The sequence below is a fragment of the Seriola lalandi genome, unplaced genomic scaffold, assembly GCF_002814215.2.
Source record: "Seriola lalandi dorsalis isolate HSWRI2012SDOR001 ecotype SW California unplaced genomic scaffold, Sedor1 jcf7180002054934, whole genome shotgun sequence".
NCBI classification, from domain to species: Eukaryota; Metazoa; Chordata; class Actinopteri; order Carangiformes; family Carangidae; genus Seriola; species Seriola lalandi.
In genome coordinates this window covers 219,272-238,001 of record NW_019525486.1, presented here as the reverse complement: position 1 = coordinate 238,001, position 18,730 = coordinate 219,272, and the positions used below count along the sequence as shown (strand labels likewise).

Here is an 18,730-nt window from a genome sequence, read left to right as displayed (position 1 = left end):
ATATGAAGAAAAACAACTACTTTTTAAGAATTAAAAAATGTGTGAATGAGTATGAAGCCCACATAAAGATTATAGAGTAAATAATATATAAGTAACTAATCTCTAATCAGCAGCAGGCAATCAGAGCCACTGCTGTGAGGTGCAATGTGAGATGTTGAACAGTGAGTTCAGGGTTCAGATACAGTATACGGTGGTCCGTTAGGGCCATCTACTGGTTTCAAAGTGCTGGTGGAACTTGATTGATACTTTCAGAAACACTGAGGGCAAATTACAGCCAGATTATATCCAGAAATGTAAATACTCTGAACAGAAAACATGTTTTCCTGCTCTGGTTAATGAGGTTAAAGGCAATATTTGTCAGACCATTATATCAATCTACTTTAGCCTTTTGTAATCATTTTCAGATTCAGATCTAATGTATCCTAAACATCAAAACGCCTTGTTCTAACCTTGCTCTGTGGAATAAGATGGTTAACTAAGAGGTACATGCTTTTGTGCGTTACACAAATGCCTAATTTAACAGAGATTGCATTTGGAAGTTGTTGGGAACTGTTCCAACCATGGGATGTGCCTACACTTCAAAACAAAATGAAATAGGAAAAGCCTAATTGGGATCTGGCTGTATTAAAGGCTATTAAAGGCTATTTAAAAAAAAACAAAACCTTAGCATCCTCATTAAAACGTTATGGTGAACCAAAATGGGACGTTCTCAATATGTTTTTAAAGGAGCAAATGGACTTGTTCCTGCAGAGAAGGCTGTGGTGCAGAGTGGGGACCAGTGGGGGGCGCCATGAACATACTGTAATCATCAGGGAGACGCTCCCTGCTCACTATTTTTTAAAACACTGCACAGCTCTTTTTGCTTGACTTTTGTGATAATTGTATTTGCTCTTATACAGTTTTGACTATTGTGCATTATGTGAAACTTTCCCTATATGAAATATATATACATATAAAATAAAATAATAAAATAAAAGCACAAAATTAGCCTAAATATGAAACCTGTTAGAAATTGGAACAATTTCATGTATTACCATATATGTACCCCATACAAATATGTATATTTATGTATGTATCCTTATATTGTAGACATAGGTTACATATTTATATATCCATCCCCGAAGCCTGTCAATATATGATGATATTATATACAATAGATGCAAAAGTCTGAGACCACTTTCCCACATTAGAAGGATAGACATGTTTAAAGTTAATGAGAAATTAATAATGAAAACACATATAAACAAGAAGGCACAAGATAAAACTAGAATTTAATGAACATGCATATATAAATTGAATATAGTTAATAGATATGGTCGCAAAATGTTCATCACATAGACGTTCTTTAATATATTGTATGTACATACATATGTGATGACCTATGTATATACATAAATATGTACATATATATGTGCACATACATAAATTCATATTTCATACCCTGCTAATTTACCGTAAATAACTTTTTATTTCCTGAGAACAAAGGTGTAAATGTTGTTTCTCTGCTCTGAAGGAGGCAGTTCTGTTGGTAAATAAATTGAATAAAGGCCTATTTTGTCAGAAAATACTGGACAAAGTGCCTGAAGTGCAGGTTGTTAAACTGCACTTTTACCGTGACCCCTAATGTGTTTACTGTATTACTCCTTCGGTACCCGCTACTTAACGTTGCCATGGTTACCGCCAGAAGCTCTGTAGTGCCGCTCAACGTCCGGTTGGGGGCGAAGCTTCATCAGATTTCTACGAGAGTCAGTGGAAGCGTCGCTCAGGTAGTAAAGGGGCAGATCCGAGGACCAGATACGAGCAACCGTGGGGCTGCTTAGCTCCGCTCACACACACATACACACACACACACACATATATATATACACACAAACACACACACCTCGGGTTGTGTTTTTTTTCCCCCCCTCCAACGGCTCCGCGGCTGTCTAACCTCGGCTCTTCCTGGAAACCATGGTGGCTAAAAACAGAAAACAGACCGGGAAGAGTCCAGCGACCCAGGCTGACCGCGACAAGAGCCCGCTTGTTTCGCCCCCTGGCAAAAGTAACATCAGGCGACCAGGCAGGGAGGGCAAAGCTTTCACCGGCTCTCATCCAAACGGGCTCTCGGGCATCAGACACAAGCTTGGGCTAACTCCCTCTGCAGTCGTGAAGCTGGGAATCACTCTTCTCCTCGGTAAGTTAGGAGCGTTAGCCTGTTAGCTGCTAACGGCTGCTAACGTTGTGTGTGTTTTTTTTTTTTAGCATTAGCGGAGCCGCTAAATTAAGTTATCGCTGCTGCTGATCTGTTGGCTAACGTTAGCTCACCTAAACACTAGCTCACCAGTTAGCTTCCTATTGTTGCCATTCATCAAAATCCCATCAAAGTACCCTGGGTTCTTCTCTGCAGCTACACACGTGTTATCAGGTTTTCTGGCAAAGTTCAAGCTAATATTACTATGATTTCTCCTCGAAATGCACCACAGTAAATACAGGAAATATCATTATCCAAGTTTCCACCCCAGTGGCTTTTCTCTGGATGTCATAGCAGTTTTACAAACAGAAAGTGAGATTTATTGTGCAACACTGAAAGTTACTTCTCTCTGTCCACAGCTGCTCTGACTGGATATCTGCACTGGTAAGTTGCTCTATCAGCATGTCATTACTCCAACAGCACTGCTGTAAATTGCTATGAGATGCAGCTTCTTGTTTAACACATTTTCTCCTCCTTTTGATTAGGTATCACCTCTCACAGCTGTTTGAGAATGACAGACACTTTTCACATCTGTCAAACCTGGAGAAGGAGATGGCTTTTCGGACAGAAATGGTAAATGCTTCATTGTTTTTTATTGGGGATGGTGTTTTGAGGCTGATGTTAGCCAACAGCCATACACTTGACTCTTAAGTAGAATTTCAGGTACAAAACTGATTAATCTTAAAGGAGAAGTTCACATTTTTTCAAGTCTGTCTTAAAACAGTAATCGTAAAAGATTGTAACAGGTTTTACTTGCTGCAGTTGTTCCTCTTCCATACTGGCCATCAAGAGATCCCTTAAAAGTCCTTTCATTGTAAGTGAATGGGGACAAAACCTAAAGTTGTCATTCTGTGTAAAAAATACATTTCAGAGTTTATCTGAAGATAATATGACATGTCAGAAGTCTACTTGCTAGTTAATTACTTTCCCTGTGTCACAGCTCAGCATGCAAACAAGCTAATTTGGTGTTAACAGATACTGTAACATTGGTAGATATCCTCATGATTTGTTTAGCACAGACAGCTGAAACATCATATTAGTATCAGATTAAGACTAGAATACATTTTTGCATGGAAGAAGGACTTGGATGGATGGATTTTTTTCTAATCATTTTAGGTATAATATGTCAGAATATTTTGAAAAATGTGCAGCATATCTCATTCTTCTTCTTCATACCTGTTTTGTATGAACAGCTGTCCAAAACCAATTGAGATTCAATTTATAGACATATAAAACAGAGAGAAGCTGTTACCAGGAAATATTTGACATATTTGCTTGAAAAATGACTCAAACTCAGTCTGTTATTTAAGCTCTAATACTGTGATTCTGTTGATATGAGACTCTTGTTATGCTGTGTGTGACTGGGTTCTGAAGTCAACCTAGTAAGTACTGTGCTGTGGTGGATAGGCAACGTGCACATATCCAGAAAGATGTGAGGACATGTCATCGTTAGAGCGGAAATCATTAATCGATTAGTCGACTGACGGAAAATTAATCTGTATCTCTATTTGACGATCAGTCATTTGTTTGAATCAAGCAGATCATTCCCTAGTTAAACAAGACATTTGCTTCTTAAGTACAAGGATGTTTCTATGTTTTCTGACAATAATTAATCGAAGAAGAAGGAAAAGAAAATAAGTGTATATCAAAGATAATAAATATGATTGTGAGTTTTCAGCCCTAGTCACCATAAAGGTACTGTTGCTTTATCCTTCTGTTCAAAAGCTTTCAGCCTCAGAAAAGGATGTGATGTCATGGTTCGAATGTGGTTTATAAATAAATATTGAGCAGCGTGATCAAAAACTGTAGAGTCCATTTGAGCGATTCTGCAGTTTGTAATCTGGCAGTGGATTATTGTCCAGAACAGGGGTGATGACACAGCACTAGAATAAAGACGTTGACATCTTGCATCAGTATTTCTATTTGACGACGGAGCGAATTTGCAAAGCAAAAGCTGAACTGAAGGTGAACTTCGACCTGTGAGTCCCACAGAGCTGAAAGCCTGTGGATTGAGCCAAAACAGATAAAAATGCAGAGGTGTTGTGTGTCAGTTGCACAGGTTTCAAGTGAAGAGAATATTCGCAAGCCAGAAGAGCTATATGACCAAAGCTCAACTCCTTCAACTTTGTATCATCTGCACAGTCAGAGAAAATGATAATTTCTTCTCATAACAGTATAAACAATTGTGGACTCTGCAGCTGACAGATGCTGTGATAAAATGTTGGCACATGCCTCATATCTGTGGTTTTCTGTCACGTTTTGCCTCGGATGCTGCAAAGTCAGCTGCATAAGAGCAAGATCTGAAAAAATATGTGTGATTTAATACAGCATATGTTTAATGCACCGCAACAACTGTGTAAAAGCTGCTGATGCTCGACATGCAGCTCAGGCTTCACAACCTTTTTTAAGAGATGACACTGAAGGTGACAGTTTAATCATATGTAAGCTGAATATTTTTCTTGCTGTGTGCTACCAGATGGGCTGTGAGTCTGTGTAACTCACTCCTGCTTCTTCTGTCTGAGTTGTCTGTTGTAGAGTTATATTTAGTGTCTGTCTCTCTGGATCACTCTGCTGTGTCTCCTCCTGAGTCTCTGCTTTCTCCTTTGTTTCTCTTGTTCTGCCTGTCTCCATCACTCACTTGACATTTCAGAGACAGACAGATAGATGGATAGATGGGACAACAAAAGACAATCGCGGGAATACACGTTCCTGAAATGTGAGGAAGGGGCTACAGGAAGGAGTTCAGGGTCCTAGTAGCTAAGGGGAAAAAGCTGTTTGTGAAACGTTTAGTCATTTAGTGGACGACGACCTGTAGCGCCTCCCAGAGGGAAGGAGCTGGAGGAGGTGACGAGCAGGATGTGAGGGGTCGGAGATGATCTTGTCTGTTCGCTTTGCAGTTCTGTGAGTGTGTAGAGATTCAGCTGAGGGACGTGGTTTGCCTTGTTAACAGAGGATGTGATAATGGAGTCGGTGATGGCTGAGAAAAACACAACGAGAAGTTGTTGCTTGATCCGTTTTTTCTTTTGTTTGTTTGTTTGTTTGTTTTTAACGACGTCTGAGGAAGTATAGTCACTGTTGAGCTTTTACAGTGATGTGTTCAATGTTAGTTTTCCACTTCAATTAATGTGTGTTCCAAGGAATTTGAAAAATGGTGATGGAGTCTCTGTTTATCTGCCATGCAACAGAAGTCAGTAATGAGTTCCTGGGTTCATTCACCACCAAACCTCTCTCTCATTTTGAGTTCATGAGTTTAATCTATCATATGTACTTTGTCTTGGTTCCAGGGTCTGTACTATTCCTATTACAAAACCATTATTGAGGCTCCCTCTTTCCTGGACGGCCTCCACATGGTCATGAACGATCGGCTGACAGAGTATCCCCTGGTTATTAACACACTGAAGAGATTTAATCTCTATCCAGAGGTAATGTTGACATGTTATTCATATGATTTGCAGTGTGGTAGCGTCACCCATGTCACTGTTAACCTATTTTATTTGTTGTTATCAGACTGTCAATTTGTCAAAATCTTCCACACTAAAAGTTTGAATCTTACAACAAATCAGTGTCAACAAATTCTTTTATTTTTTTGGTGCAATGGTGAGTGTCTCTGAGTTCAGTTAAAATACATGGATCCACTGAGCTTCTTATTAGCAAAGGGCAGTGTAGAAACACCCAAGTGCTGAAGCAGCTTCTCATTAACTCAAGGACAGGCCAAAATTAAACCTGCCTCTTGTCTGGTTTAGGGCTGCAACTAACGGCTCGGTTAATTGTGCTACTCCAGTCTGGTTTATGTGCACGCTGCAGCTGCTTTCTGTACTCAAAGATCATCTGTGAGGGAAGAAGCTGCACTCTGTACAGAAACACCACTGTATCATCAGAGTGGACTGAGTGTTTGTAATAATAAATATAAAAAGACTCAGATCAGGATTGGAGCCAAAAAAGAAAGAAGAGCACCTTCCAACAAAGAGTATGACAGAGGTTGTACAACTGAGCAATATTACAAGGCAGCACAAGAACTCAGTTTAAAACTGATTTCACTCATTAATGAGCTGTTTTTATTTCCTGGATTCACCAGAGCTAATCCACAAAGCAGTGCAGAGAAGATCAACATTTCCAGCTCAGGGAAGCAGTCAGTAAACGACTTCTGCAGGAGTACAATGAGAATCCCATGTGTCTGCTCTCCTCAGAGATAACAGGACAGAAAGGTCCTTTCAGACATGTTGTTTGAATAGGCTTTTCACTGGCTGTCATGTCTCCCGCTGTCCGCCCCCTCTCCCCAGGTGGTCCTGGCCAGCTGGTACCGGATGTACACAGGTGTAATGGGCTACTTTGGGATTCCCACGAAGATGTGCTGGTCCATCAACAGAGGAGAGGGACTCACTCCTGTGGATAGCTGCGAAGGTAAAGACTGTCGCCATGGAGCTCCAGTCTCCAGTCTCAAATAGGCTCATCGGTGCCTGCGTACACACACACACACACACACACACACACACACACACACACACAGAAACACAGACCCACAGCAGGTTGTGTATCTACATTACCCAAGCACATAGTATCACATTACTGCCTGGAGCTCCATTGACATTCAAAGTACTCTCACTGTTGAATTGACCGGATGACTAATTTCTTCAGTCTTGAAGATGATTTTCTTCACTCGTGGACAGGCGCAGTCAGAGCGGCCTCATGAGGAGCTGCCAGTTAAGAGAAAATGAATAAATTTTATAGAAGGAACTGAACAAAGCCATCAAGCACTCTTAATTCCTGTTTTTGCTCAACAGATTATTAAAGGATCAGATTTTTTACTCTAATCCTCAAGTATGATTTTTTCATATGCACAGATTAAAAGCAAAGCACAAGAATAATATTAAAAGTTAAGACGGCAATCAACAATTATATCCATTACTGATTAATCTGATTACTTTTTTTAATTAATCAGTGAATTGTTTAGTCAGAAAATGGTGAAACAAGTCAAAGATCTTTAAACTGCTTTTGTCTCACCAACAAGACATTGAAATGAGATAAAGCAGCAAAATAAAAAAAAAAAAGAACCCAAAAAGCAGCAGATCCTCACACTGAAGAGCTGGAGCCAGAAAAAATGTTTGGCATTTAGGAAATATGCTTATTTTCTTTCTTGCCAAGAGTTCCATGAGTGGATTCACAGCAGTTTCACATCTGTCTGTTCAAAATAAGGCTTGAGCCGGCAGATGATTACAGCTCATTCAGAAAGTGTTCAGACCCCTTCAATTTTTTCCTTCACATGTTGTTCTGTTGCAGCCTTATATGCTTAAATAAAGAAAATCTCTCATCAATCTATACTCCATACTCCATAATGACAAAGTGAAAACAGAATTTTAGAATTTTGTTTTGCAAATATATTAAAAAGAAGAAAACTGAAATATGACATTGACATAAGTATTCAGACCCTTTTGTTGTGAAGTTTCACCTGCGGTAAATTCAACTGATTGGACATGATGTGGAAAGGCACACGCCTGACTTTATAAGGTCTCACACCTGACAGTGCAGATCAGAGCAGTAACCAGGCCGCGAGGTGAAGGAGCTGCCTGCAGAGCTCAGAGACAGGGTTGTGTCGAGGCACAGATCTGCGGAAGTAGAATAGAAGTAGAAAAATATTCCGATGCAGTGAAAAACTCACCTTAGCTTAGCATCGAAACTGGAAACATCTAGCCTGGGCTCTGTCCAGAGATAACAAAATCTATCCTCCAGCAGCTCTGACTCTCACTAATTAACACATTATATCTTGTGTGTTTAATATGTAAAAGGTCTGTGAGGTTGCCAGGCAACCAGCAGAGACACGGAAGTCACTAGCACGGCCGAGAAGTGGAGTAATATATATATTCCTTGAATCAAAGACTTAACTGTCACATAAGACAAAAGGAAAGCAGCAAATCCTCACATTTGACAAGATGAAACTAGGTGATGTTTCACATTTCTGCTTGAAAAATGGCTTCAAACGATTAATTACTTATTAGAATTCTAGCCAATTGATAGTAGATAAGTAATCAGTTAACTGACTAATCATTTCAGCACTATTGTCCATACAAAAAAACAAAAAACTTAGATGAGATAGAATACTGATATTAACAAAGAAAGACTGAAAAGCTGCAAAACAACATGGCAGAACATGGCAGAACAACAGGTAGAACACAGCAGCAGCAAGGGAAACAATAATCATGACAGCAGCCCTGAGGGAAAGAAAAATGTTAACATATTACACAGAAGTAGTTTTTTTTTTTTATTTTCAGACGCATTTCCCAGAACAGTTAATCTGCTGAGAGTAAACAAGTGAAAAACAGGTTTCAGCTTTCCTTTGTTGAGCTGCAAGTCTCTGTCAGTCTCTGTCAGTCTCATTAGTGAAGCGAGCCACTGCAGGGTCAATGTTTTCACAGTGTTTACATAAACCTGACGCAAGCTGCCTTGCACAAGAGCCAACGGTCAGAAAGAGGAAACATTTACTGTAACAGTCAGTCGCTGTATTAGTTTCATGAGATGTAGAACGACACAGTGAAGGGCAGAGAATCTGTTCGGTTTTCAGGCTGAGCTGTTGTTGTTTTTTTCCCAGTGTGTTTTTGTTTTCGTTTTTTTCTCAGTGGTTTTTCTGGTAATTTCCAGTCACATCGTGTTGATGAAACAGCTCTTAGTAATGTCAGCACATTTCCACGTATCTTGTTAGTCATTACAGCCTTGTCAATCTGCTCCGTGTGCCTGCTAATTTTGTCTGGCAGCGTCGCTGAGAGGAAATTATTCGATGGTGCTTGAAATGCAGTTTAAATATGGGTGTGAAGTAAAGTCCATTTGTTGCCATGAAAACCCTGCGTTTACCCACTGCCACAAATTGAGGAACCTTGTTTTCTGTATCAAAACTCAACTCATTATTATTCAGTGTGATTTTAATTTTACATCTCCTGCTGCTGGTTAACACACGAGTTGGTCAACGGCAATATGTTCTGTAAGACTTACCCAGATGTTAAATGTTCTCTAGTATCAGTTCAACTGTTTTGTGTAGTAAAATCCAAACTCCTTTTATGATCCCTCACCGGTTTCCCACCAGAAAATATGGCCAGTCGTTTGTTAGGGAGTTTTTTAAGCATGAATGACCTCGGTGTGTGAAATCTTTTTTATTGCAAGTTGCACAGCTGCGCCGTTCTTTATATTTTAGCATGATAGTGTTTTGTGTCGTGATTCAGTGCATCGTTATTCAGAGTTAGACCCTGGACAGTAAGTTTTGTATGTGACATGGATCAAACAAAACACAGCTCACAGAATCCTCATAAACCTAAGTATGAAGTATTTGCATACTTAAGGTCACACAATCATGTAACAGAAAAACACAAATTATTGTACGCACATGCACAAATTGTACATTTTAGAGCTTGTATGTCTCCTGTAGATTTTTGTGCATGGGACAGTTTCTAAATGGTGCTTTGGAGCCAACATGAAATCACAGAAGGGGGAAAATGTGGCTGAAAATAAACTCAGGCCACAGAAAAACCTGCAGCAGGGGATCAGGGTATGTGGCATCCTCGTAGGTGGAGCAGAGCGCCGTGAATTTATCATCCTGGCCAGGAGCTTTGCAGAGTTGCTACCTCTTTCAGGGGCTATTTTTGCACTGACCTGACTTAATCACATTGGAGTTCTCCAAATTATACCGTACCCAGAATGCAAGTGGCACAGTTTGAAGGAGACTTGTGTCACTTCCACATTAGTAAAGACTGAAGGTGCAGCAGAACTCAGAAAAAAGATTCACCGTTTCATCTCCTCTTACAGTCAGAGCTGCAACTAATGATTGTGATCATTAGTTATTAATCTGTTAATTATGTTTTTCGTTAATGTTTTCTATAAAATTTCACAATGTATTAAAAGAAGAGTCCACAGTGATAACATGCTGATTCTTAGCAGCTCTTAGCATGTTTACCATGTTCACTATCTTACCTTAGTGTGTTAGCATGCTAATATTTAGCTAATTTTCAGTTGATAAACGACGAGTCAATGATTCATCAATTATCAAAATAGTTGTCAAATCATTCTTTTGTTTACTGTCTCATTAATTGATCGATCTTTGTAGAACCAGCTTTAGTCTCCTCAAGCTCTTGTCTCCATCAGTAATCCTTCATTCTGTGTGTGTGTGTGTGTGTGTGTGTGTGTGTGTGTGTGTGTGTGTGTGTGTGTGTTGTGCACATTAGGCATGGGTGACCCGGCGTATTTCTACGTGGCCTGTGTGTTCCTGCTGAACGGCGTGATGATGAGCCTGTTCTTCATTTACGGCGCCTACCTCAGGTAGCTCCTTCCCGCCCGGCGCTCTGTCCTGTCACGCTCCGGCGGGCATCGGAGAGAGGAGAGGATGAATTATATGGTCCATCTCATCTCTCAGCTGTCACACCCAGACAGAAAAAATACTGTTTTTTGGTTTGCACCTGACAAAAATATGGATTTGAAAGATCGGATGGAGGGTGACCTTTCTGAATCTGTCTGCTGCTATCTGCCTCTCTTATCATGCATCCCCATTTTCTTTTTTTTCGTCTTCTCTCTCTCTCTCTCTCTCTCTCTCTAGTGGCAGCCGGCTGGGCGGTATTGTTACCACAATGTGTTTCTTCTTCAATCACGGCGAGGTGAGCGCACAGTCCTTTCCCCCCCTTACTATCGGTGTCTGTATTTTTTTAAATGGCGAAGCTTTGTAGCTCAGTGGAAGCCTCTCTGGGTGTAAGCCTCTGAAATGTGTAAAACTCAGAATGAAAAAGCACTCAGAGAAGCAGAGGGTGGTTAATAGGAGCTCATTTCAGCCCTCAAAGGAGCTTAGAGTTGTTTTGGGCTGGCACTCAAAGCTGAGTCCCTCCACCCACCTCCTCTTCTCCAGTTTCCTCCAGAACAAATAGCGAGTCTCTATTTTTCCGGATCAATACACTGACATTTCAACCACACACACACACACTTACACTCAGTGTTTCTCCGTCCCTTCAGACACCCTTTGTGACATTTCAGGAGCAGGATTTTCACATTCAATGAGATGCTCTGAGGTGACAAACATGTGTGAGATTATAGTGTGAAGTGTGTTATTGTGTAGAAGTAATGGTGTGGGATTTTATCAAGTGACAGAGTGAAGTTCTTCTTTTACAAACCATCTAGAATATGTAGCAGCCAGGGGACAGAAAACTGATCGATTACGTTGTTTTAGTTCCTCTATAAAGATCCAGGTCCTTTTAATACAGAGTATCTGCTGATACAGAGTCCAATCCATTACATACACCAGTGGTTCTCAAAGTGCGGTCCGGGGACCCTCAGGGGTCCTTGATGGGGTTCCTGGAGGTCCCTAGCAAAAGGGGGAATAATTCATTTCCATTATTATCGATCCATAAGTAACACAATGCCAGAATGTATGATTATTATGGTCATGGGTTCCAAACACTTTGTGTAATAAAACATCTAAAAGCAAAAATCTTACCAGTTGGGGGTAACGTGGGGGGGCCTGTAGTCTAAATGGTGTCAGTTTAGGGGTCTTTGCTTGAAATCTGTGTGCCTCCGGTGCTCGGTATACAGGTTAAAACTAAATATATACATAGGAGCAGAAGCTCTGCAGTGTTGATTAGATATGCATCCTCTCACACTGAAATAACAGTGTGTCACTTCTACAGAAGTGTTACAGAGTGGAGGTTCTTCCCTCACAGATGGCCTTTGGCTGAGTGCATGGCTTGTCATAAAGAAGATCAGCTTTACAGCAGCAGCTGGTAGAAAACAGAACAGTTAAGCATAAGTATTTGATTTGTTTTATTTTAGTTGATACCAGTGGAGGATCTGCTGAGGACATCTCTGCACTAAACATATTAGTATTATGTCATACGAGACGTAGGAACATTTTCAGCAGGAAACAGCGCAACCTGCTGACAAATAAAATAAATAAAGCTTTGGACAAAAACATCTGCCAGATAAATGTAATGTCAGTCCTCTGAGAAACATCTGCCAGCAGCAGAAAGAATGTGAAACACATCAGTAAACGGATGGTAGAAACGTCCCAGACCATGAAAGGTCTCCATGAAGAACACACGAGCCTCCTCGTCTTTGTGTATTAACACAAAATCATGTGTCCATACAGGATTTAATAACTTCTTCTTGTATGTGTTCCTGTCTGTTATCAGAGCACCCGTGTGATGTGGACTCCACCGCTGAGGGAGAGCTTCGCTTACCCTTTCTTAGTCCTGCAAATGCTGCTTCTCACCTACATCCTACGGTAAACTCACCTTCAGTCTCTGTCCGAAATCACTCCTCCACATGTCCCCAATAAGTCTTTTTCTTTTACTTGTTGGCAAATTCTCCACATCAGCACATAAAAAATACCAAAATAAAGAAGAGTCATTTTCTTTCTTTAATTTTATGTTGAAATATTACATTGCCATTATTCTTACCCCCCCTGTGTAATTAATCTTTTATTTCAGTGAACATTTGGTATTCACTCCCTTGAATCCAATTGTATCTTTATGCTTGTGATTTACATTTTATTGTGTCTTCACTCCACAAGTGAAACAATTGCTCAAACAATGACAAAAAAGTCAAAGACGTGAACTCTGAACAGCTTTTGCTTGGATTGTTACGTTCGCACAGGCTGGATTCATACTACACGCACACACCAGGATGTCAGGGTTCACACGTGTACAGTCAGTTTTATTTGTCCTGTTCTATCAAGTTATTTATTTGGACGTTAAACCTCGATTTAAAAGCCTCATCGATGTGTGGGCTACAAATTAGCTTCGTCTAGGTGTCCTCTATTCATTACTTCTGCCGCACCACCTATCTGTGTGTAACAGTGTTAATTTTTTATTTCTGTTGAAGAATGACCAAATTTGTGATACGTGGATCCATCAAAAAAGCTAGAGAAGAATGTGGTTTTCTTTCCATTTAACAGCCTGTTGAACTGTAAATATGTGAAATAACCAGAGGAGATCAGAGAGCTGTTTCCCTCTTAAAGCATCACAAGCTACAGTTTCTAACAGTTTGTCCTTTGTGTTGTAATTACTGGGGTGAAGTGGAGCTTGCCTCTGTTGTCAGCCTGCTCCTCTGAAGCAGGCTCTTTGGTGAGATAAAGTACTTGTCACAGACCAGTAATCTTCTCTCTGCACTTCAGCCAGCGGACGCCACCTCGAGTTGTGCGAGTGCAGTCGGTAAACTGTGACTCATATCAATTTAACAGTTTGTATTTCTCACTACATAGCCAGGTCTTTGTAGTACACTCAAAGTGAAATTTGAACGTTTGTGCTTGTATGTGTGTGTGTGTTCTCTCAGTCGTCTTAATACATCTTCTCTTATCTCCTTTACACCCACACTCTCTCACCACTCCATTTCTATTTCTCTCTTCCCCCCCCCCCCCTCTTCTGTCTCGCTCTTCTCTCCCCAGGACACGGAACCCGAGCAGGACGGCCATGGTCGCTCTGGGCATCTCCAATTTGTGCTTCATGCTGCCTTGGCAGTTCGCCCAGTTTGTGCTGCTCACTCAGGTAAACAGAGCGCCAGAGAAACATTGAGAGAGAATGTGGGAAGAAAGGAGATTGGACAGAGGAGATTAGAGAGAGAGAATAGAGACTTGGAGAGACCAGAGGACTCCGACAGGGAGGGAAAGAGTTCAGACATTGGCAAAGAAATGAAGAGGCAGGATCGACTAGAGAGAGAAGAGACAGAGAGAGTAGGGCTGCTCGACTATGGCAAAAGAAATTGAGATCACGATTATTTAACACGATTATTTATTGACTTTGGAAACACAAGCATTTACTGAGTGGACTTTCTTCAACTTTAAATACAATTCAATAGAAAAACAAATAAACAAAATATGTGCAAAAGAGAATGTGATACAATAATCGTTTTATCTCGATTATCTTGTTTTCATAATCGTTGGAAGACAAAATCGTAATCGAAAATAAAATTTGATTAACTGCCCAGCCCTGAGAGAGAGGTGAAATTACAAGAATACACCATTTTCATCTTCATTTTATTCAAGCTCTTATAACACACAGTAGAAAAATATGCATCTAAAAACCCAATAATATTAGAGGTGGTGTAGTTGAGGCTGTGGAGTTGAGATTCTTTCAGACGGGAAAGTAATACGTTGGAGAGTGTAGGCTGGCAGATAGAAGAGCTGCAGTTTTAACCTTGACTCCAGAACAAAGGGGTCACTGCTGCGAGCATCTGTGCTCAGCAACAGTTCAGCCCACGCTGCCGGCGGCTCCCTCAGGCCGTTTTAACAAGAGACGAGTTATTTAACAGCCATTATGTCTTTGTTTTTATATTTTCTAAGATGCTAATTGAACACCTCAACCACGCTTGTGTGTAAACAAACCAGATGCTGTGCATGCGCCGTCACTGCTCAGTCCTCAGTCTACAAAGAGAGAGACGCCTGACAGTAATGATCTCTGCAGTATTATGGTCCCTCATATCCCCTTTATTATTGTATACCCCTCATATTTATTCAGTGTACGGTTCATTTTGTTTCCGTTTATTCAGTATCAACGCAACACCGTTTTGTATTCAATGAATCAACTGCTACACATGCACCACCGATGTGGAGTGGATGCACAATATATATTTAGGGCACTAACTCCACCGCAGAAAAAGGCCAAATCTAAAGACTGTAAAGGTGAGACTAATTAGAGATAATGAGCTGTGTGGGTTGACGCTCTAACAGGCATCTCAGCCACCGATATAATGAATCTCAACACAGTCTAACAGAAGTTAATTTGTAAGATTTCTTCTCACCATGGAGATCCATCAGCTGCCAACAGAAAACACTCAACAATATTACTCATACACCGTTGGTGTGTAATTTCATGAAGTGACTTATTTAAAGAATACTAATTACATGTTTATGAAAAGTGTAAACTTGAAATGTGTTAATAGATTTGTCTAATATATATTCATGGAGGCAACAGGAAATGTGTTTTATTATTCAGCAGGACTCCATAAAAACAGAAACAATATTAGCAGGCACTGAAATGAAGAACGGCAGCACTGGTTTACATAATGGGTCTTTAGAAAGCAGTGATTTCAAAAATGTCCTTCATTTATAAAGGTCTTAAATATTCTCTTAGGTCTTAGTTCCCTTATTGCAGACCACTAATATTCACATGTGGACCGTAAGGTTATTTTTTAGTCGGTTAATCCTCCCATCCATTTACCCATCCATTGTCTGACTCTTATCCAGGTTCATATTGTGTTTAATGATTAATTAATGATATTATTAGGACGGATTGTGATACACCTTGGACGTAGCAACAAAAATGTGATATAAATGTCAATAGATTCCTGCACTTGGTAAATCATTCAGGGCTATATCATCCCTGCTGGTTTTCGCTGATGCATGTCCTTCACACATGGGCCAGTGTGACCGTGAAACAAGAATTAAATCACATTCTGTGTGGTGTTAAAATGGTCTTTTAAAGTTTAACTCAGTGAAGCTACAGACTTTATCATTTCAGGCCTGGTCCATGTCGGATTTAACATAATTAAAATGTAATTACTAACATCAGTATAGTTTATAGTAACTTTCTTATTTTCTACTTTCACTGCTGTTCATTTGTGACTTAATCCAACTTTATATGAGTTTGAGTTTATCGTGTAGAAGCATGTTCTGTTGTAGCTACGCAACAGTGAGTTTATTATATGCTTCTTATATAATATCATTGTGCCATTATGGAGACTCTGGGTCTCTGCGCCCTGTGCAGCTCTGCAGACAACAGGAAGGAGATCTTTCTGTCCGCTGTCTGTCACAGGTGCCGTGCTCTCTAGTCGAAGCTGAACAGAGTGGGCGGACTATTCATAAGAAACCCACATCAAGCTCATCACAGTGTCTGGCAGCGCAGATGTGAGAACACACACTGCTGCGCCGTTATCACATTTTACAGTCATGAAAACAGAGGCTTTACAGTGGGAGTACAGTCCTAGTTTCAGTTCTCAGATTTTTATTTTATCGTATTTTGATTGATCGATTATCCTTACCTTGACTGGTTGCTGTAAAGAACACAGCGTCTTGTAGGGATTTATAAAGCTGAGATTTGTAAACTGTCTACGTGTCCTATCTGTAAGCAGATGTAGTAGTTGAAAACCCAGTGGTTTAAATTTGACTAATATAATACATATAATATACTGATGCATTTTTATTGACTATGGATGTTTTCTGGAGTGTGTGGTTGACTGTTTTTATTTTGTTTGTTTCAGGTGGCTTCTCTGTTTGCCTCCTACATCCTGGGTTACCTCGGCGCCGCCAAGATGCAGTCCATCCTGGTCACACATATGGTACAGTAGATGTCTCTTCCAAATCCTGCAGTGTTTCTTTTTTCCTTACCTGACATTAACTGGTCGCTGGTGCATCATGCAGAGGCACTGTGTTAAATTATTAAGAATTAATTAAGAAAAACACCCTGAATAACACTGAAATTAGGAGGAAAAGGCTGTGTGTGTGTGTGTGTGTGTGTGTGTGTGTGTGTGTGTGTGTGTTTGGATCATGTGTTGCACCCAACACAAGTCTTTCCAGCTACTGTCCTCTGAGGTGTAATGTGCTCTGCCTCACTTCTCTTTATCTCACCCGCCTCCTCGCCTCGAAGAATTTCACACGAGCTGGAAGGACGACGCCGGTGGAGACGGGAATGACTTTCCTCAGTGTTAATTATGCTCGTGTGCGTGTACCAGTGCCTTTTTAGCATTAAAGAGGGGAGGATATGTGGTTCACTCTGCCAAGGACAAAAGTATATCTCTGTATGTGAGAATGTGTAAAGATGTTTTTGTGTGTGTGCGCGTATGTGTGTGTGTGTTACTCTGGCCGCTCGTCCCTCTGCTCCACATTCTTTCCCCCTAATCCCCTCAGCATGCCAGGCTGTTAGCCAGGGCCTGTGTGCTCCACAGATAAGGAGGAGGCCCTTTGTGGTAAGATGGTGGAGATTTGTGTCAGAGGAAGGCATATGGCTCTGCATAATTTACAGAGCTTGGCAATGATGACTTTGGCTTTGTGTGTGTGTGTGTGTGTGTGTGTGTGTGTGTGTGTGTGTGTGTGTGTGTGTTCAAGAACACACAGACGACCAGGCGTGTGTCCTGTATGACCTACAGAGTTGTTAACGATGCTGAGCAGAGTCACTTGTTACAGAGTCGCACGCTACTGCGATAGTGCTCCACATCACTAATATTTTCATTATCAATGAATCCGTCTATTTTTCCAGATTTAAATGTAAAACAATAGTTTCTCTGTTCCCAAAGTGACGCCTTCAGACCCCAAAGTATTCTCTGTACTTTAATTTGAAAAAGACACAGTTACTCAGTTAAATACGTGAAAGTCAATTTATCGACTGGTTGAACAACAGAAAATTAATCTCCAACAATTTTGATATTCAAGTCATTTTTCTTTTATTAAAGGTCCCATATAATATAAAGATAGATTCCCATGTGTTACTATTATTATATTAATACTGTGACAGTATCAAAGCCTCAGTCCAGAGAGAAATGCACACAGCCTGTATTCAGACACTTAAAACCAGCCGTCAGGACTTTTCTGAAATACCTGAGTCTGTTCGGCTCATTTCATCGCCGACTGACCATTGCTGTTCGCATCTACCACTGAGTTCTACAGTAGTAGGCTACAATCCATTACCTGTGGTGGGCGTGCCCGTGCGTCACTCTGACCAGCCAATCAGAAGAGGGCCTCAGAAACGGACACAAAACGCCCCATTCTTGCGAGGGCTCCAGAGAGAAGTGTGAGAGAAAAGGAGATGTAAAACTATATTGAGATAGTTTTTGTGACTTAAAACCACAAATACATTTAATATGGATATCAAAACTTTAGATTAAATACAGGTAATTACTCAAATATTGGACCTTTTTAAGAAAAAAATGCAAAAAAAAAAAAATCACAGGTTGTAGCTTCTCAAAGTGAAAGTGAGTGTTACAGGACAAAATAATAAATTTAAATGTCATCTTAGGTTTTGTGAACTTGTGATGGATATTCTTCATTATTTTATGGACCCGTCAATAAATCAAGAACGTAACCGAGAATTTTTTTTTTGCAGCCCAAATCAGTTCTAAAAAATGGTTGACCATTAATTTTCTGTAATATATTGATTGTTTCAACACAGCAAAAATGTCCTTTTTGGTCACCCGGCTGTCTACATAATACAGAGTGGAGCATTATTCCACTCTTCACAGTGGGATTAAGCATCAGAAAGTTAATGTAATAGGATTATATTCTGCGATTCTTCAAAGTTTAATGCACTGCTTTAAATCTCTGGAGTGTTTTCAACAACACTGTGGCACAGAAAGACGTATTGTTGGCACTTAATGCGATCTACCCCAGACCACCCTCCTGCTGTAGAGACACAGAGTGTTTTTCATGAGACCAGTGAAAACCTACAGACGCTGGCTGCGCCTCCGAGCTCCCTGCCAAGCTCGCGTGTGGAGCATTATTTCTAATTACACACACAGATGATGCACATGAAGCCACCGGATCGCATAGTC

General features: G+C 40.4%; 1 protein-coding gene and 1 long non-coding RNA gene across 2 annotated transcripts in view; one reads left to right on the top strand and one right to left on the bottom strand.

Moving 5' to 3' along the window:
- The first annotated feature begins 1,754 nt into the window (after window positions 1-1,754).
- The window catches only part of dpy19l1l (dpy-19-like 1, like (H. sapiens)), a 29,924-nt gene continuing 12,948 nt past the window's right edge, over window positions 1,755-18,730 (top strand). The window contains exons 1-10 of the mRNA XM_023393435.2: window positions 1,755-2,176; window positions 2,593-2,617; window positions 2,719-2,806; window positions 5,518-5,655; window positions 6,514-6,634; window positions 10,438-10,531; window positions 10,806-10,863; window positions 12,385-12,476; window positions 13,638-13,737; window positions 16,448-16,525. Of these exons, the coding sequence (XP_023249203.1) occupies window positions 1,954-2,176; window positions 2,593-2,617; window positions 2,719-2,806; window positions 5,518-5,655; window positions 6,514-6,634; window positions 10,438-10,531; window positions 10,806-10,863; window positions 12,385-12,476; window positions 13,638-13,737; window positions 16,448-16,525 (1,017 nt within the window). The 5' untranslated portion in view covers window positions 1,755-1,953. The remainder of the gene's footprint in view (window positions 2,177-2,592; window positions 2,618-2,718; window positions 2,807-5,517; window positions 5,656-6,513; window positions 6,635-10,437; window positions 10,532-10,805; window positions 10,864-12,384; window positions 12,477-13,637; window positions 13,738-16,447; window positions 16,526-18,730) is intronic.
- Window positions 6,262-8,647, bottom strand: LOC147817589 (uncharacterized). Its single transcript, XR_015436235.1, has 2 exons — window positions 6,837-8,647; window positions 6,262-6,690 (listed from the first exon to the last, which is right to left on the bottom strand). It is a non-coding gene; the product is annotated as an uncharacterized LOC147817589 (long non-coding RNA).